Genomic DNA, 20503 nt, shown 5'->3' with positions numbered 1-20503 from the left:
CCCATATTCCATAATTCCCTTCAAACAGTGCTCCATCTTCTTCTCTTCTTTTGTTCTCAAAAATTTGTTGCATTATTAAAAAATTTCACTAATATTAGCCATGTTCTTTGGTTGTTTTAGAGTTCATGGATGATTGTGCACAAAACCATCAAGCCAATTTTGTGATTGACCACAGCCGCCGTTGCCGCCTTCTTCTCCGAAGATCACACAAACATATGAATTATTAGAAATGAGATTTGTGGCGTTTCTTTTGGTGGAATGCAATGTTTTATTTTGTGGGTTGTGTGCTCCTTGAAGAGGCGCCCAGCTTGGCATTGGCCTTGCACCATTAAGGTCGCCGGAAAACCACTGTCGACGCGCAATAGTGGTCTGGCGGAGTTCAAGCTATTAGAATGAGCTGAAATTTCTTGATGCAGAAGATAAGTGGGTGGGGAATAAACCCCAGATATCAAAACTCCACGAACTTGCCCAAAAATTAGACGAAATGCCTTGCGACAGTGCATCAGGCAATCTCGCTGGAAATTCTCAAAGCTTCTCCATCGTTATTTTCCCTCAAATTGTAAGGGAGAACGAATTGAATTTTGGCAAGGGAGTAGATCTGATGATGCTCCATCATCTCCACTAGACGGAATTCGAATCAAACCACATAAATTTGTTATTGTTGCAAAGGTTTTGAATTTGATTCGTAGCTTTGTTCAAATATATTCGAATTAATTTCAAAAAGGGTTTCGGGTGGGTTTAAAATGAAATGGGCGGGTTTTCCAACTTTGGGTAAAAAATAAATTTAAAAAATCAGGTAAGTAGTTGAGATGAAGCCACGTGTCCAGCCGTTAGTCTCAAGGGTATACAAAACCCAAATATTGACGGTAAGGGTATATACTGTAGAAAACACAGTACAGAAAGAAAAAGAAGAGCTTAATATTATTGATATATTTCGTATTTAAAACTACTGCACAATACCTCATTATATAGGCTGTTGGCAGGTTACAATATAGAAGAGTTCTACTTGAATACTACTTTGTAAGTTAACTCTTATTAGTAATACATAATAACACTTACACTCCTAATGCAATACATACTCCTAATCCTAACACAATTCTAACACAATTATGCTTTTTTACGCTAGTCTCCAACATATACAACCTTAAAGTATAACGGAGGGTATTGACATACCATTTATGATAGTTCGGGGGTATATTTGTTCTTTTTCCCTTACACCTATAAATATGATCACGCAAGACTGAGCCCTATTATATCACTGCATCATAATAACTACACCATCTTTTATACTAGTAGTTGATTTTATTGTTTTGGATTTTGTTGTTGTCTCTACCCTCATTGTTTAACTCAAGAAAAACTTTCAAATCGTGAAAGTAGTTTTTGAAGATAGTGCATAGCACGACTCAAGTGTTACTTGTACTTGTTCCTTACTCAAGCCTATGCTAGCTACATTCAAACAATTCAGTTCATATGGATTAGAGAGAGTAACATTATAAAATTGAAACGCACTAGAAGAAAAAGGAAGGAATAACAATGCAAGAAAACTTAGACAAACAACTGAATTACAAATACAACCATTAAGTAAAAACATATAGGACACACACAACACATGTTGATACAAGTATAGTAAAATGGGAGCTTAAATAGAAGTAGGGGCGGAGCTAGAGCTAGCTCCTCATAGCGAGGTTATTCAAGTAACACTTTCAACTTTTAATTACTCTGCTTTAATTTAGCAACGGGGAGGATTAGGTAGTCTGCATTTCTGAGGGAGCTGAATTGCGAGATTAGGATCAATTCCGAGAGAAGGTAACAACTGGGAATTTTTGTAAGAGCAAAGGCAGGCCATGTCTGCATGGGACAGCGCGTTACAGCACTGGGCTGTAGGCGCTGTCGGATAAGGTGGTGTGATTGATGGTCTGCATGACATTAATCCTTCACCCGACACGTTACATATTCCTTGTGCCTGCGACACCTCTATACTAACACTGCTTAACACTATGGCAACCAAAGCCAATGTCATAATTTTTTTGGCAAAGTTATAATGCTCCATCTCTATTTCTTTCTTTCTTTCAATGTGTGAATGAAAGTGAATGAAATAAAGGGTTTATATAGTTATAATTAGATAGGTAGGAATTTAATGTGTGTGTGTGATTGGTTATGGGTGTGGATAGTGTAAGAAATGGAAATCCGTGAAGGTTCATTGGATTTACTTTTATGGCAAAAGTGTGGGTGTCACGGGCTCTGTTTTTTTGTGCAGTCAAGTGGCCATTCTCATTATTAAGTGACCATTCATTGCGCTTGCAAACCAAACCATACAAGAGATTGATTTATATCGCATTAGTCAAGCCTTATTTGACAATCTCATAACTGAGTAGTAGATAGAGGCTGGATTCAATTCCAGGACCTCCCAACCACTCAACCATTAATTACTTCATTCGCCACAATTTATGTACTGTTATTTCTTCTTGTTGTTTATTGAGAGTTAATTTAAATTTCGAGATGCAAAAGAATATTGCATAAATTGAGACAAATGAAGTCAATATTCAGTCGTTGTAAAGTAGAGTCTCAAACAAAGTTTGAAGATATATCCAAGCAATTGAGTAGAGATTTTCAAGTTTAGGGACTTGACAATCACGGGAATAGATTTGATTTAGAATCCTTAACTGATATTCTAGAGTCACGAGAAGAACTATGACGTAAATAGGTATATACTCGTGCTACTACTACTGGTCCTGACTTATGTTTCTCTAAAAAATATAGACAACTAACATAGGTTTGTTGACATCTCACTGACCTTAATTAAAGGTTCCAGATTCAAGCCTTTGAGAATGAAAAAAAATCTTATTTGGAGTTTCACCCACCATAAATGAGCTTTACAATCTGGATTTAATAATGAGACCTCAATGAGGATACCAGGATGGAACACCTTTTGACTTGCTAATACATAGTTGGCCAAAAAGCAAAATCAAAAGGAGCAAAATGCTGCCGTTCCTGTTGAATATGTTATGTGCATTTTTAGAACGCACATTTCATTGATGATTAACATCTTGTGTAGAAAGTAATGGGATCAAAGTTGGATAGGAGAGGGACTAACGCTTGGTCCCCATTGTACAAAACAAGCTCCTTGCATAAACAAAAATAAGAGATAGCATCTGTGTTCAGCACGAAAATAAATAAACTCAAAATGGAATTTCTTGATCAATCAGGTATGCTGAGGAACCATAACTTCTCCGGGTTTAAATCTTAGTGAGGCAAAAACATTAAGCGATCTCTTTCCATCTATTCAGGACACAATTACCTGTGTTGCTAGGAGGTAGCAGGTACCCAATGAAGAACAAATGTAACTTTCTAGAAGCTATGCAATTAGATGAAGAGAAAGAACCTGATATCTGAAAGTACTGCTGTTCTTCAAGTTATTTCAAGCTTCCAGAATGAGATGCAAATCATTAAGCGCCTCAGCAACTGAAGATTGTAGGACAAAAATGCAGGGTCTATAGTATGGAGTGAGAACATCAGCTTTTTTACTCGCACAAAAAGTCATGCAAGCTGGGGTTTTGGACGTTTACCCTTCACCTCATGATATCATTCATTGTCAGCCTGCACTTTTTTTTTTTTTTTTTTTGATTTGCACCGGGTGTCCGAGTCTCTTTGAGCCCCGCATAATCCCGGGGGTGCACAGGCCATCGGCTAGAAGTTTCCCGCAAGTGCACCACGGTTAATTCAGGTTTTACTCAGTCCGATGGCCCTCAGAAATTGTTTGCACCCAGTGGGTTTCGAACTTGAGAATTGTCAGCCTGCACTTTCTGTTTATATAACCCTAAAATTTCATCAAGTACACACATTCTTCATCCAAGCTGTTGTAAATTGCAATTTTCAAAAACTTGAGCATGAGGTATTCAGATGTTGTGGTTAGACCAATCTTACCATTAGTCCACCATAATCTGAAGTTCTGAACTGAATTTAGAATGGAAAGGAAAATAGGTATGAGTTGTTCACGAGGATCAAAATAACACCATGATCTGTAAAGCTTTTATTTCTTAACTTCCAGTCAGAACTCATACTGATAGAACGTAACAACGCGTTCAAATAGCTGGTCTACTGCACAGTAGACCATGAATGTCAAATGTGATATAGTTATATGATCGACTGCTACCAAACCATGAGTTCATCGAAACTAACTCTCAAAGATAAACAGTATGGGTTAATGTTAATACAGTTTGACTTGTAGGAACCATCACCAGTACAAATGTGTATCTTTAACATTCCCCAAACTACCGTTATTAAACTCAGTAGAAGTCTTTAAATATGGATTCCATAGTAGATTTTTCAAGATTGGATTTTATTATATCCAATTTGCCAGACCCGGTTGTCGGACCACACTGGGCATGTTGTTGTTATTGTTTAGAGTAATACTAATCAAGCAAGAAACAAATTTACCTTTTAAGTGTGTCCAATCACCTCAATGACAATCAATTTACTCTACCTAAATATGCTTATATGAATCTACTATATCAATTTTGCTAATATAAGGTCCATTTCATTCCAAAACAAAATAAATTTGTCTTTTAAGACAAATTAGGAGCTCCCTCAAAGTAGAGGTCCTCTAAATCTCACTTATATTTTTGAGACAGTAACAGCTAAATGCCTAGATATCACTTATTCCTACACGGTCAATCAAGTGTCTAATCAGAATGAGAAGACACTTGACAAACACCGAACTTAATGTATGTTAAATAGCAAAACGTAATTTTCACTAGTTGGTCTTGGCATATTGCATTCAAAGGTGTGGCCTAGCGGTTAATGAAGTGGGAGGAGAATGGAAAACCATGAAGTCTCAAGTTCAAATCCCAATGGAGGCAAAACACACTAGATGGTTTCTTTCTATCTGCCTGAGATTTGGCGGGCAGATTGCCCAGTATTGTGCTGGTGGGAGGTATTGGGTACCGGCATCATTAAGGAAAAAACCAATTAATTGATATCGCCTATATTAGATGCAATGCAAGCTAATCCAGATTTCTAGTTCCAAAGATCATAGTAACTGATAAATGTAGATTATAGTCCCACACTCGCAATATTCAATACGTTACAACCCAATGTGGCATGTGACAGAGCATGCACAAGTAACATGAATTTTGTGAATAGTAATACAAGCTTTGGTTCAAGATTTCAGATTTTGTAGTATACTATGGCCAAACCAGAGCTTTTTAGGCATGACAAGCATATACATGTTAAAAAGGAAATACTAATCAGATAAGATACAAGTTTCTAGCTGCAGTATCCAAAGTGGATTCTCTTTAAGGTCATATAATTCAACCAAATAGGTCGAATTAAGGCAGTTTCCATTGTGATGCACCAAAGCAATGCCAAAAATAAGCAGACTGTTACACAAAACAGAGTTCCATAAAAGGACTCGAGTTCATAGTACTCTCAAAAGTAATTTAGAGCCTCTCTCCCCAACTCTGCCAACAACAAAATCACCATCTGGTCATTTCTATACGGCAAATTAATGACGATAAAGAACCAAATGCTGACAAAAGGAGTACATATTACAAACTTACTATGTTTAAAACTGAGAACAAATCATAGCTTGGAATTTTGGCTCAACAAATAGCTCTTCAGAACATCCATAACTGATCCAAAATCTGCCTTCACTTCCACAGGTGGGTTAGCAAACCGACATTCCATGTCTTTTATTTCCTTCGAGTGGTAATCAATCTTGGATTGAGTAAACTTCAATCCATGAGCTGTACTCACAACCACAGTCCTATCAGTTGGTGCAATGACTCCACTGTTTCTCAGCTTGAACAGTGCAGTCAATGCCACACCAGTATGTGGGCAAATGAACATCCCAGTCGAGTCCGCCTGAGCCATAGCATCCATCAACTCCTCCTCGGTTGCCTCCTCCACTATCCCGTTGCATTGCTGCAGGGCAAAAACAGCTCTGTCTATAGACACCGGATCACCAATCTGTATAGCAGACGCAAATGTTGTGTTTGCCTTCACAGGTTTGAAGTCTTTCCAACCAGATTTGTAATGCAAGTAAAGCGGATTAGCGTTGGCAGCTTGAGCACAAACAAGCCTAGGGATGCGATCCACAAGCCCCAACTCTTTGCACATCTGAAAACCTTTATAAAATGCATATATGTTGCCCAAGTTCCCACCAGGAACTATCACCCACTCCGGAACTTCCCAATCAAACTGCTGCAAAATCTCAATTGCTGCCGTCTTTTGCCCTTCCAACCTCAAACTATTCAACGAATTTGCCAAGTAAATAGGCAACTCAGCAGTAACTTCACGAATCAACTGCATACAACCATCAAAATCAGTGTCAATACTCAACACAAAAGCCCCATTTGCAATAGGTTGAACCAGTTGCGCCATAGATATCTTATTCGCAGGTAGAAATACAATTGACGGAATGCCTGCAGATGCACAGTAAGCCGACAGCGCCGCAGATGTGTCTCCAGTAGAAGCACACCCCACACCGACAACCGGTTTATGCATTTTCCGCAAGCGATTAACTTGACTCACCAAAACAGTCATCCCAAGATCCTTAAAACTACCAGTATGGCTAATCCCACAGTGTTTGACCCACAAATCAGTCATGCCTAGAAACTGTTTGCCAAAACGCTCAGCCCAAAACAGATTCGAGTTCCCTTCAAAAGCACTAACAATATCATCACTATCAATTTCAGGCAGAACCCATTCCTTCTTAGACCAAACACCGGACCCATAAGGCCAAGTAGTCTTACCGACACGAGAATCAAACAAGGATCGCCAATACTGACCATCAAACTTCTTCAACGCATCCATATCATGCTGAACATCAAGTAATCCACCAGACCGACTCCGATAAACAATCTCATCTAGAGAATACCATTCATCAGAATTGGGACCAGCATTAAAAGGAACATACCTGGCTGAAAAATTATGAGATGAGCAGTGACGGCGCGCTTCTTCACGGATGTTCTCGTCAGCAGGACGGCGGTGCTTCTGTTGGGAAATCGCATCGTTTGTGGCTGTAGCTTTAATCGGAGTGAAGAAATGAATACCATTATTAGGTTTTGAAGTTGATTGATGATGAAGTTGAGGAAGACCAGGAGAGAGGAAAGAGGATCTAAGCATGCAAGAAGCCGCCATTGTTGTGTGATTGTGAAGCTGAGAAGACGCGGCTTTTGTCTATAAGGGGCCATACCATATACATCTGCTAATGCTCTGCCCTTAACAGGTACTGCATTAAGATTACGACATGTGTACAGGTGTTACAATCCAGTGGCTTACAATGACTTGCCATTTTCACGTGATTAAATTATTGCTACTATTCATATCACCATGAAATTTATGCATTTTTATTTTAACGGCTGAGGAGGATTCATGCTAATTTTCTGTAGACCTTATATTTGTATTAAAAAATTAAATAAATATATATATATTAACATGTGAATTCTCAAATAAAATTAATTTAGAACCCTCAAATTTCTAATCTTGACTCCGTCTCTGATTTAAGTCAAACAAAAAATAATTGAATTTGTCCGAACATTTATGGTAATATAAAATTTTAGATATTTGTCTGAGATTGCACTATTACATATCTAACTTTATCTGTAGGCATTTGTAAATAGAGATGAAAGCATAGTATAATTTCTAGACGATCGAATAAGAATAATATATTTGTGTCAATTACAAGTCAAATAGGGACATCAAAATGAAGTATTCGTGTTTGGCAATAACACTGGCACTAACGTGTTGTCACATGACAATAGTTGTATTTACATGACTCACCTCCGTGTGCATGACTCAGGACCTATTTTAAGGGGAAAAAATGATATTCCTTTGAGGTTATTCTGGAGTAATTTCCTTAGATAATCATCCATGTTTGAGAAATTATCTAGGAATATCATTTATATTTGTTTTAGGACTACAATATCACCTAACTTTATCTATTCTTCCTCAAAATATACTTGACACAATAAATACATTATCTCTTTCCTACTAGAATGTCATGTCACATTATTCCTTTTTTTATTATTATTAACAATTTTTAATTTTTTTTTAGACAATCCATATATTATACCCAATAAAAAAAAATTACATAAGGAACTCTAATATGAGCTCCTCTGATTCTTCAAGAAAATATGTGGCTTTCTCCGGTTCTTCAAGGAATAAATTAACGAATTTGCATAAGGAACTGTCTCCTGAGATGATATATACTTTTGATCACCAAAGAAATCTCCACGAGGTAAAATTCAAGTTTTCTTCTGATTCTTTTATTTTTGAAGTGTAAATTGTGAAATAATTTGAATACTTAACATAATATTGAAGTAATTTTCTTAAAATTTAGGGGTTTTTTGCTTGCTTGTTTTTTAATCGGATATTTCTATTGTTTAAATCTGCCTAAGCTTTGAACAAATGTTTATAGTTTGTGTAAAAATCTTTTTTTTACCATGAACAAGAAACCTTTGATTTTTTACCGTGAACAAGCAACGGATATTTATAGTTTGTGTAAAAATCAATGTTCCTAATATCTACTTTATCTCTGAATATCCAACTAAATTTATTGTTTCTTCATCAGCTTCAAGTAACTAGTTTAATTTTTTCCTCGACAACGAGACTAAATTTTTGTATGGATATAACGGCAAATACTCGTAAATGAAACATAGGATAAAGATTTTCGCTATAAAATTGAAGTAACTAGATTTTCATAGAGAATAAATTAATGCTCTCTTATAGATACATTAAACAAGCTGTCATTTAAAGAATTAATAATAGTATGAAAGATAATGTATAAAGAATTAATAAGAATTAAATGTATGAGATAAAGAATTAATAATAGTATGAGAGAGATAATGTATTTTTTGTGTCAAGTATATTTTGAGGAAAATAGGCAAAGTTGGGTGATATTGTAGTCCTAAAACAAACATAAGTGATATTTCTAGGTAATTTCCCAAACATGGTGACTATCTAGAGAAATTACTCGGTTATTCCGTTAATTAGTTGAACGACCGTAGTATTTTAAAATCATTTTTTTTCTTTACCATATTTGTTTTATTCATTTTGTATTTTGCAACCCGTTTTATCTTTTTTCAAATTTACTTTGTGGATTACATCAGGCATATTATTGTTGATATTGTTTCAATTACAGATAAATGAAAATACTGAGATGATATGTGAACATACTATTACTAGGAATGATAAGATTATGAATGAAGATGTTCGAGATAAGTTGAAATGATATTGTAGTGGATAGGATGAGGAAATGAATATTGTGATGGTTTGGACACATGTGAAGAATAGATGTACAAATATATATCCAATTTAAAAGGTGTGAGAGGTTGGATATAGTGAGTACGAAAAAAAGGCAGGTCAACCAAAATATTATTGGGGAGATGTGATTACACAAGACATAACGCAATTTCAACTTATCAAAAACATGACATTAAGTAGGGGGACATTAAATCACAATTAATATAAAAATTAATAGATAATTGAACATTACCTTGCTTTTCAACGGGATTAGACTTAATGCTAGTCTAGGGACAATATCTGGCAAAGTAAAATCCTTATTCATATAATTTCTTACTTTTGTTATTTGTTAGCATATATTGTCTATTATGTTTTAATGATCATTGGACTATTTTGTTAATATAACTATTCCTAATTATTTGTATGCCTTATATTGTTTTTCTATTATTATTATTAGTTTTTTTTTTATTGTTATTTTATTTAACTTCACTTGAATCGATGGTCTTTTACGAGATATGAATAAAATCTACGTAGATCTTGTCCTCTATCGCATCCATTTAATTATTTTCTTTTTCAAAAATAGTAAGATCCAAAATACAAATTTGTATTACCAAAAATCATTTAATAAAGGGACCGCAAAGTGTGATTGGGCCTAACTAGATGGCTAGTCGACCCAACAATTGGGCAAATGCAGGTACAGGGAAGACTAAAATACGTGCACGCAGCGTATCGGTTTTACTGATGAAAGGATAAGGTTGGGCACGTCAGAATGTCGTCGTTTGGAACAACTTCAACTTGTTCGGACGAATATAACCCTACCCACTCTGCCAATTGATAGTTGACACGTGGCTCCTTTTCTCCACTTTTTCTAAATTCCCTGAAAAATATATAGTACTACACAAAATTGCTCATACGAAGAAGAAGAAGAAGAAATAGCAGCAGCAGAAGCAGCTCACCTGTTTTAAGATAAGCTCCGATTGAATATCTCCGGCGAGATCATAGATTTTCCGGTGAGTTTTTCCGATCCCTTACGCCGCTCTGATTTGTATAGTTGACCATTATGAATCTTTCCCATATGATACGGATACAGAAATGTTAGGTCCTTTTGCTATTACCCATTTCCGATCCAAAATATGGATTCGCCAGCGAAAAAAATCTTTACCTTCGTCATCTAGCTTCAATTTAGTAGAATAGACGCTGATTGTTACTGTACATTTCCGGGAGGGAAAAAAAAGGATTGAGAAAATTGAGACCGAGACAGGAAAACTGGGGAAAATGAGTTTAAGTGTAGCGGAGGAGGAATCGGCTAAGGAAATCCAGTTGCCGGCGGATGTAGACTGGCAAATGCTGGACAAATCTAAGTTTTTCTTCCTCGGCGCCGCCTTATTTTCAGGTGTTTCAGCTGTGCTTTATCCTGTTGTGGTGTTGAAGACTCGTCAACAGGTAGCGCAAGTTCATCTTTCCTGTTTCAAAACTGCCTTTTCCGTTGTTAGGCTTGAAGGGATTCGCGGATTGTATCGTGGGTTTGGGACTTCGTTGATGGGTACAATTCCTGCTAGGGCACTTTATATGACTGCTCTTGAGGTTACCAAGAGTAGTGTTGGTACGGCCACGGTTAGGCTCGGCATTCCTGAGCCTACTGCGACCGCGTTAGCCAGTGCTGCTGCTGGGCTGAGCGCAGCCGTTGCCGCACAACTGGTTTGGACTCCGGTGGATGTGGTGAGCCAGCGGCTCATGGTGCAGCGTGTTTGCGCTGCACCAGCATCGTGTAAATATCTCAATGGGATCGATGCTTTTCGAAGAATCCTCAAGACAGATGGACCTAAGGGACTGTACAGAGGTTTTGGGTTTTCAATTTTGACATATGCTCCATCCAATGCACTGTGGTGGACATCGTACGCTATCACTCAGCGGCTTGTCTGGAGTGGGTATGGATGTTACTTCAGCAAGAATGGTGATGACAGAATTGAGGATAACATCAAGAGTACTCTGAAGCCTGATTCGAAGACTGTTATGATGGTTCAGGGAGTGAGTGCAGCCATGGCCGGAGGCGTTTCAGCTCTGATTACAACACCATTAGACACAATCAAAACAAGATTGCAGGTCCTGGATGGCGATGAGAATGGACGGAGAGCGCCAACAGTAGCTCAGACTGTAAGGAATTTAGTAAGGGAAGGTGGGTGGATGGCTTGTTACAGAGGATTAGGCCCTCGATGGGCTTCAATGTCCATGTCTGCAACCACAATGATCACTACTTACGAATTCCTCAAACGCCTCTCCACGAAGAATCAAGAAAATTGGGCATAGTGATCCCCATAGACAGTTATCGCTCTTCTTAGGTTTACTTTTCTCTCTTTGATCCATGTATAAGTTTTCTTTTTGAATGATCCTTTTTTTAGGAATCAGTATGCTGAGTTTAGACATAAACAAAGCCTAGATCAAGAACAAAAAGAATGATGAATGTAAGTTGTTCATGTACAAGTATGAATCTGTATATATAGTCCAATTCACTAAATTTATTTGGCTGTTGTTACTGTTTCACTTTCCTGTATGCTATCCTATGCTTTCTCTAGTACTTGTTTTATCTCTCATCTTAGGTATGTTTTTTGATTTGTGTTATCTGAGTGGATCTTTCGGAAACAGCCTCTCCATCTCTATGAGGCAGGGGTAAGGTAGGTACTCTCTCTACCCTTTCTAGACCCCATCTCGTGGAACTAAAGTGGGTATGTTGCTGTTGTTGTACTGAGCAATTTGTCTACTTCCAGATGTGAGACTTCTTCTTCTTCCTTCAAGAACTATACTTTTTCAAGAATGGAGCCAAATAGTAGGAACCTATCCTTCTCAGGCACTGATCAAATAGTAAGATGAGAATCTGTAGTGGGCTTAATTGACTTTTAGCTAATCTCAGCCAATGGAAGATAAGATTCTGCCTGATCATGATGTTGATTTGAACATGTTGCGTGCACAAAGGTTTTAGCATATTTATTTTTGATTTAATGTGACAGGAACTCAGTCAGATTGAGGTTGTTCATATTGTCGGATGAGGGTTGTTGTTGTCTGACAATCTATGTAAAATTTGTCAATTTGGGAGCAACAGGAGTTAGGAGAGGCAGAGGTAGGTTGGTACCAAGTTTGGATATAGGAGGAGGGTTGTTGTAGGCTGACATCCTGTATAAAATTTGTCAATTTGGGAATAGTAAGAGTTAGGAGAGGTAGAGATAGGTCGAAAAGGGAAAGTGATAAAACAAAATATGACACAATTTCAACTGACATGGTGGTCGAGGATCATGGTATAAGGTTAGTGAATGTCTGTCGTACTCCTAGTACTCTAGTAGTATGATTTAGGGATCACATAGTTTTTTTCTCTCATGTGTACTAATATCCGTTGCTACATATGTTATGTGTATTGTTATTTTGTTGTCTCCTTTTCTCTCTTACTTTTCTGTTTTTCTGAGTCGAGGATCTATTGAAAATAGTCTCTCTTGCCCGCAAAGATAAGAATAAGATTTGTGTATATCCTATTCTCTCCACACTCCATGCAGCTAACGCAACTTGTTTGAAAACGAGGATAGTTGTTATTGTTTAACGAGACAGGAAAATGTGGTGGGGCCAACGTAATTATCCAACATTAAGGGATTAGATTTAGTAGATTATCTTATTGTTTAATATTCAGATGACTAATGATAGTGGTTAACAACAACACAAGTAGCCGACCATTATACATAAATTTATATTAATAGAATTTTTGTCTATATGTAACTATTATATCAGCAACCACGTTTCTTCTGTTTTTTTTGTTTCTTAAAAAAAAAACATTTAGTGGAAAAAACCTGATTGCTTCACTTGTTATATTCAACTAATTTCTTAATAACATCAACCCTACCTACCGGAACTATTCAGGATATTTTAAAAAAGTCGAAGATTATCGAAAACTTTGTCCTAATCAATCAAAATTTAAAAAAATACAGCTAATGATAGCGAGCTAAGTGGTTTAAAAAATAAATACTTTTAAAATTGGGTGGGGATAGGGTAGAGGAGTACACATAGACCTGATTTTGGTGTCACTGTTTAAGTTATGTCCTAAAATTTTGGCACATCTACTTACTTCGGGACAACTTCAGACATGCAACGACTGAAGTTAGTCTTAACAAAGTCTAACTTGAGATAAAACGTTTGAAGTTTCATATGGCTGAGACTGAACTTCAGACATTTTTGCTAAACATCATGAATAGCCTAACTAAAACAGTTAGCTGCACTTAGCAGCAAGAGAACTCTTGTTGATCAGTATTCTGTAAAGTGAGACCGGGATCTTTTGCTGCTGCAAGGCGGGCACTTGTATTGCTTAATGTACTCAGCTGTGGCAGCGGTGATCTTCACACACTGGCCGTGGAACCATGTTTCACAATGATCGCAACATATCCAAAATTCATCCTTTGCATACTTCCCCTCACATACGCCGCACAGTGTCTCACCTCCCTCCTCTTCAACATCCATCTCAATACCCCATTCCTCCTCGTCTTCTTTATCTTCTTCTTCTTCATCATCTTCTTCATCATCATCATCTTCATATTTTTGCTGCAACTTTGTAAGCATACCCTGAGGCTCCGATGCCCTCTGTTTTATCAAGTGGTAAAGGAAACATCGATAGCTCAAAAAGAAGTTAATATTATGTGGTAGAAGGGTACAATACAGTCGAAAGATCACGAACAATTAAGCTAGTTTAAGACAAGCTATTCATGCAACAACTAGTCTAGATACCAGAAAATCAGAACTTTAAAGCAGAATTTGAATCAAAATCTGCCAAAAATGACCATAAGATTGATATTCAGATGCTTGCAAACACATCATTTTAGTCTTAACAACACGCAAAAAGGTATCACAGAGTTGACATGCAAATAAAGCATACTTTGGGAACATAATTTCTTTACCTTACTGGCGTTTGGCTTGGATTTGTTTTTACTTTGATTAGGGACTGTAGGTTTTTCTTTTTGTTGCGTCTCTGGCACACCAATCACTACTTCATGTATTGAAGGTAAATCATTTATCATGTCAAAGAGCTTCTTCCTGGAAAAGAGAAGGCAACTAATGAGCAACAACATAGTAAACATCATGAAGTGTTAAAGCACAATGACTTGTGTCACAATTGAGGCAAAAGACCATCTCTGGTAGCTTAATAGATATCTGAATGTACTAATCCTCTATGCACAAAGTTCAATGCGAAAAAAATCTAGAACAAGGGCTTCCCATTAGAATCACCATTCAATATGAACGATTTCGCATACAACAAACACGAAAGTGCAGAGATGAATTTAAGTTGAACCACACAATTCCATATTGATGTTGGTTGGTCGACTCAGATAACTGCAAATATCAGCTTGACAAGCATGAGTTACGTTCACCATACCACGTCAAGAAACCACAGCCCAGAGGTCAATGATCAACGTTCATTTGAGAGCAAGCCCTACTAAATAAACCAAGTTAATGTTCTTTTTAATAAACCAAGCTAGTTGAATCTAATTAACCTGTTAACAGCCACTCCTACAAGTGTGCTTCTATCAGCTCATTTTAACAAGTGCAAGCTAATATTCAAGGTAATACTCAACGAGCTATTTGCATTTTTCACACCTCTTTTTATGCATATTTTGCACTATGCATCCCGTCCTTCCTTTCACTTTTCCTTCCGAACCTCTTCATCTTCTTACAAAATGACTAAAATAGGTTTCCATTCAAACATGAACATTCTATAGGGGGTAAAATGGATATATTACTTATAAAGCTAATTAACGACTTCTATATCCTGAACATCCTCCATTGTTTCTGCTTAAGTACTAGAGGTGCTATTAGGAATTTCGGCATGAAATTCATTTCATAGGGTAGTAGTTCCATTTTAAGTAAGTAAAATATTCAGATTTGGACCAAAAAATACTTTAATGATTTTTCCCAGAAAGTAAAATGTGCACCAAAGGTGCAAAATACAATGAACTGAAATTAAACAAGCTTACTGCTTTTAACTTTTCTTGCTAGTAATAGTTACGGGCAGTGTTAGCTCAATACTAAAAGTATTAGTGTATTACTATATAACCAACCTAAAACACATTAATCAGATGCATTACTTCTGCTTTTAACAGAGAGCATTGAGAAAAAAACTTTAATGCATTGAGAAGCAGAATCAACACAAAAAAAACGTCAAATGAGGTACTGGAGCAGGCAGAATAGCTAAACGTATATTGTCAATCATCAGGACATGCTCTCAAAGATAATTTTACGAGCATGGAGATGTTTTGGCTGCATAGAAGAAACAAGTGAGAAGAAGTACCTCTCGGCTTTACCAAATCCAAATCTAGCACCAACGTAGAAGGCAATAGCAAGCAACCAAGAATCACTGTGATAGGCAACAAAAGAAAGCCACTCCTTTTGTTCCATCCCCTCTCTAGCAAAGTTGATACCAAGAACAGGCTCTGGAAGGCCTGGTGGTGAATCTTCAGCAGGTAGATTGACCTCCCATTGCTCATTTGGGAGTCCATACAAGCTTAAGTTCTCCTTTTCTGCATAAAAAACAGTTGATATGTTTGAGCATGAACAAGAAGAAATAGGAGTACCGTGTTATAAACAATTTGAGATAAGACAGATTAAACATGTTGACTGTAACAAAACTTGGAGGACAGGGGAGGTGCGGTGAGGAGGGAGCTTATAGTAGATGTTGCTCGGATTCTCCAAAAATTCTGCCACACCCATGTCGGATCCTCCAAAATACACTACTTTTGGAGGATCTGATGCACACTCATCAACATTTTTGAAGAGTCCAAGCAACATAGAGTATCCGTGATATAGAATAAAAAGGAGGTCCAGCAATCAATGACATTACTCTGATCAGCCACCCTAAATATCACTTCCAAAAACATGACGTACAACGTCTATCTACCACTGATTACAGCTGTAAGGCTTAGTATCCTGTGTATACTTATTTTTCACAGCTGTAACGAGGAAAGCATTATCAAATCAAAAGCAAGGGCTTAGAATTAGAATTGTTACTTTTAAGCTACACACGATGTAACTTGATTCTTCTTCTGCTTCAAGGAGGGGTAAAGAATTCCCTATAATGCCTGTGGATATGAGAACATTCATATCCAGATCTACCTTATCATAACGGAATAGAAATTCTATGTTCTGGGTAACAATGACTAAAATGTTTTGAATTTCATCTTCCCATATATAAAAATTCAGATACAGGAACAAAAGATCACTGATGGAATGATGTTAAAAGCAATATAACGATCATTGGAGAGTAAAATTGATGGTCTTACTCTATCATCCAATATTCAGGGGTGGCTCTACTCTAGAAATAGTGTGCACATGAACCCAGTGGTGGAGGCAGGATTTTCATTGAGGGTTCAAAAAAATAAGTATTTAATGTATTTTCTAGAATTATATGTTGCTATCCATGCTCCAAAAGCATTGAATGAACACTTGGTTGAACACTGAGTTATTTATCTAAAAAGACAAGGAACAATTCCAACTTAATATTATTTTTTCTCCTTTGTTTAGTAGTGTACCTAGGTTCTTGAAATCCTAGATCCGCCTCTCCCAATATGTCCAAAATCTTTCAACTTCAAATAACTAGAAAAAAGACATATACCTAGAGTCCAAAGGCAGATGGAGTTTACATACTATTGAGTGAAATTGATGTTCTTCCTCGTTAATCAATATTGTCCAAAATCTTTCAATATCTATCTAAAGAAAAGACATATAGACAAAGGCGGATGGAGTTTACATACCACAATCATTTGACAGTGAAATTGATCTTCTTAATGGATAATCCAAAATTTATATACTATGGATACAACTGTACCCAGTATTTAAGGAACCCTTAATTTTAAAAGCACTTAATAACTTTAAAAGTTGAACTCATCAAGTTTAAATACCGAATTTAACGTAATGCATATAACATACTACAAATTATTACAGAAAGAAAAAAATTTCAACCCTATTCCACTGATAACCCAAAATTCAAACAGAGACCATAACTTAAAAAGAATACAAAGAAGAATTATCCTTACCAGGATCACACTGCTTATAAAGTTCTTCCACATCTGAATACAAAAAACAAACAAAATCAATTAAATAAAGCAAAATTAAACATGATAACAAAAAAAAAAAAAACACAGGAGAAAACCTGTTGTGAGAGCTTTAATTAAACCAGTATATCTGCCCTTGACATTCTTAAACACATCAATGGGTTTAGGCTTCTTCTGTCCTTTTGCTCCAAATTCCATCTCTTTTTTTTCAAAAAATACCTCTTTTGCAGCTACAAACAGCACCGGCAAAAATCATATGAGAGAAGAAGAAGAAAGTCAAAAGCAGTTTTGACTTCGTACAAGGTTTCTGAGTCTGAGAGAATTTGATAATAAGATTACCAATTCTGATACTACTATACTACTTATTCTATTTTCTCCCAAATATATCAACGGGATTTTTTATTTTTTTTATGCATGATATATATATATATATATAGTCAACATAAATAATAATTTGTAACAAAATATTTGAGTACAAAGAATAATTTTTCTAATAGTGAATTTTTTTCGAAAATTGTCAATCTAACTTAAATATATATCCTAATAGAACTGAGAAAGCAAGAACATAATTAACTAACTAATGTTCGGCGTATTTATATATTTATTGTATTACTTTATTCACATTTTAATCGCTTTTGAGTAATAGATTATATTAGATATGCTCAATTTATGATGATTATTAAATTTTGGACTGGTTGAGTTTTTCATAATTTATTATTGTTAATTCTGATTCTATGGACATATAGTGTTAGGTTAACATGAATAACCGGAAAAAAAGAGAGCAAGAAATAGAAACGAATAACAAAACTTTACGAGAGCACGTAGGACTTTCCGATGCAAATCAGGATTTAGTCGAGTTCCAATATGATAGCGGACACCAGATGAGAAAACAAAAGGAAAGGAAAAAAACCACGCAATTATTCGATAAAAAATTGCGAAGAAAACATAAACCAGCCACAATAAACTAAAAATTACTCTTTGGATTGAGGTATTTAAAGCATTAAATAGAAAACAACCATGCCAGGTTATGGACTAACTATAAAGTTTTCAGAATAATGTACTACAATACTAACATAGCCAAGGATGACTTCCCACTTTTAATAGCAACACTTGCATCAAAAAGATGATAAACATGGATTGCTCGTGTTATCTTTCTTCTCTTTGTCCAGCTGTGAGGTCCCTCTGTTACGCGCTGAGAAGGCGGAGTACTTAAATGATTGGTGATGGTAAATAGCATCACCGTTCGAGCCACTAGTGATTCCAGAGTATACTGGTGTGGAGTAGCTTCTGGATTGATGAATATTGGGCTCCAACATTTTTCTGTTGAGTTGCAGCTCATCAGATACCTGATTGTCTTGACCATTGATCAAATCAGGGGATTTGGACTCTCGAGGCTTCTTCATATTGACAAAGCGCCCACCGGGTCCCCTAGCCCTATTCAATGCATGACGATGCCGGGACTCATGGAGATATGGCTGAAATGTGTTGTCAAAGAAAAATAAGATGACTAAAGCACACAAAGGAGGAAGCAATCTTAGATTTAGCAGGTGTTAGCTGTGTGTGAACATAGCCCAACATGAAATGTAGAAAAGAACAAACTACTTATACGGTGTTGGATGCACTTAATAGTGTGAGACCTTCTAGGGAAAACCATGCGAGCTTGGCCCAAAGCAGACAATATTACACCACATTAAGGGTAATCATTGGGTTGTTTTAGCGTGATAGTAGGTTCAAATAAACCCAGCTTCTTTAACACGGTACATATGAAAAATCATTAAAGATTCAAAAAATATCCAAACCCATAATTGCAAAAGTACAATGGATTTAGTGGTGAGAACATAAAAGCTATACGCATTAGGTGTAAATCCTGGATTTGCACTGAAAGCACATTAACACATGTATACCCGTACGAGTGAGTGACTCAATACTAAGCAACAAGAAGGGTGAAGCTGAACCATTGTCAAACACTTACCTTCCGTCCTTTAGAGAGTTTGTTTTGAGCCTCCAGCCTAGCACGGTACTGTCTACGCCTGAGGATAGCCTGATATTGTTTAGCATTGACAAATATAGGCTCATCTTGCTTAAGGTCGAGCGGAAGTGGCACGCGAGGAGAAACCATGCCTAACATTTGGGATTGAACCTGAAGAAAACTAAATGGTAAGGATCCAACAGGGGGCATCGGCAGATCACACTGGCTTAAACAAATACAAGCATAACAAAAGACTTGGTTAATCATGGGCAGCTTGACATAAAAGATAACAATAGGTATCTATATAAGAGAGAAACTGAGGGATGGGGACCATATACTTATACCACTAATTGGAGATGCCTTTGATATTTAATGTAGCGAATGCCGAATATCTAATCGAACAAGTCTGTATGAAGGATCTCATGTTTGGTGTTATAATATTTAAATTCACTTGAACATATGAGTGGACTTTCCTTCTCCAAAGAATAAGTTGGCCAAAAAAAGCAAGGAATCATCAAAGTAAAGCAGATGCAAAGTGATTAGGATAATCCAAAGAACTCTAAAATGGCATAGACCTTTTCTAGAATTTACTTATGATCCTTCACAGAAATGTAAAGCCAACACAAGTTTAGCGCATCTCTAATTCCTTTGAAGAAAAAGTTAAAAAGTGCTGATACCAGATTGAATCAATCCAACCGTGATTAGTAGTTTTAGGTGGTTTTCATTTATTCGAATAGTACATATCAAATATTATAAATTGGTTGGAGGGGTAGGGGGGAGGGGGTGTTGCAGGTGGATCATGACCTAGATATCATACTGAGAACCATATAACACTATCCTTCCCCCCACCCCACCCAAAAAAAGTTCTCTTTCCTACGGAACAAAAAAAAAAAGGAGAAGAAGAGTTGAAAACAAGTTCTTCACTTTTGAGTGATTATTTGGAGCACACTGGTTATTCACTAGTTGGGTGGTTTTTCAAATACAAGTGCCTCGCTAAAAGCTATAGTATAACTTGCTCATATTCAATGGACTGAATGATTTACTCACCCTAAGATAGTCGAGATCACTGGAAACAAGAAAATGTCCACAAGAGGTTTCATATATTTGTTGCATATGTTAATGAAGAACAAATGCAACTAGTAAAAAAAAAAAAAGTTCGGGGGGGGGGGGGGGGGGGAATAGGACCTTAGTAAAGGTTAGGTGTGTCTCAGGGATT

The 20503-nt window shown here is 36.6% G+C and overlaps 4 protein-coding genes across 5 annotated transcripts in view; 1 reads left to right on the top strand and 3 right to left on the bottom strand.

Moving 5' to 3' along the window:
* Nucleotides 1-5270: 5270 nt before the first annotated feature.
* TS (threonine synthase) lies at nt 5271-7197 on the bottom strand. 2 transcript variants are annotated; one of them, XM_006342892.2, is made up of 2 exons: nt 5559-7197; nt 5271-5459 (listed from the first exon to the last, which is right to left on the bottom strand). In XM_006342892.2, exon 1 carries the CDS (start codon nt 7138-7140, stop codon nt 5581-5583), a length of 1560 nt encoding a protein of 519 aa, XP_006342954.1. In that variant the 5' UTR covers nt 7141-7197; the 3' UTR covers nt 5271-5459; nt 5559-5580.
* Nucleotides 7198-10139: 2942 nt separating this feature from the next.
* On the top strand, nt 10140-11784 carry LOC102579058 (solute carrier family 25 member 44). The gene has a single exon (XM_006342891.2). It carries the CDS (start codon nt 10519-10521, stop codon nt 11548-11550), a length of 1032 nt encoding a protein of 343 aa, XP_006342953.1. The 5' UTR covers nt 10140-10518; the 3' UTR covers nt 11551-11784.
* A 1532-nt stretch (nt 11785-13316) lies between these two features.
* Nucleotides 13317-17712, bottom strand: LOC102578725 (PHD finger protein ALFIN-LIKE 4-like). Its single transcript, XM_006342890.2, has 5 exons — nt 17417-17712; nt 17301-17333; nt 15560-15788; nt 14172-14307; nt 13317-13857 (listed from the first exon to the last, which is right to left on the bottom strand). Exons 1-5 carry the CDS (start codon nt 17514-17516, stop codon nt 13525-13527), a joined length of 831 nt encoding a protein of 276 aa, XP_006342952.1. The 5' UTR covers nt 17517-17712; the 3' UTR covers nt 13317-13524.
* Nucleotides 17713-18259: 547 nt separating this feature from the next.
* The window catches only part of LOC102578385 (nuclear transcription factor Y subunit A-3-like), a 5654-nt gene continuing 3410 nt past the window's right edge, over nt 18260-20503 (bottom strand). The window contains exons 5-6 of the mRNA XM_006342889.2: nt 19291-19458; nt 18260-18793 (exon numbers count right to left, since the gene is read on the bottom strand). Coding sequence (XP_006342951.1) covers nt 18434-18793; nt 19291-19458 — 528 coding nt within the window. The 3' untranslated portion in view covers nt 18260-18433. The remainder of the gene's footprint in view (nt 18794-19290; nt 19459-20503) is intronic.

This window comes from Solanum tuberosum, unplaced genomic scaffold (genome assembly GCF_000226075.1).
Source record: "Solanum tuberosum cultivar DM 1-3 516 R44 unplaced genomic scaffold, SolTub_3.0 scf00040, whole genome shotgun sequence".
Lineage (NCBI taxonomy): Eukaryota > Viridiplantae > Streptophyta > Magnoliopsida > Solanales > Solanaceae > Solanum > Solanum tuberosum.
Note: the sequence above shows the minus strand (reverse complement) of the source record. Positions and strands in the feature narration are given on the sequence as shown.

Bases quoted from the DNA above. Each gene is read 5' to 3' on its own strand.
- TS (XM_006342892.2), bottom strand. From the start codon at position 7,140: ATGGCGGCTTCTTGCATGCTTAGATCCTCTTTCCTCTCTCCTGGTCTT.
- LOC102579058 (XM_006342891.2), top strand. From the start codon at position 10,519: ATGAGTTTAAGTGTAGCGGAGGAGGAATCGGCTAAGGAAATCCAGTTG.
- LOC102578725 (XM_006342890.2), bottom strand. From the start codon at position 17,516: ATGGAATTTGGAGCAAAAGGACAGAAGAAGCCTAAACCCATTGATGTG. The intron at 17,334-17,416 runs GTTTTCTCCTGT...TTTTGTATTCAG, and splicing joins AATTAAAGCTCTCACAACAG to ATGTGGAAGAACTTTATAAG. The intron at 15,789-17,300 runs GTAAGGATAATT...TTTTTTATGCAG, and splicing joins TTATAAGCAGTGTGATCCTG to AAAAGGAGAACTTAAGCTTG.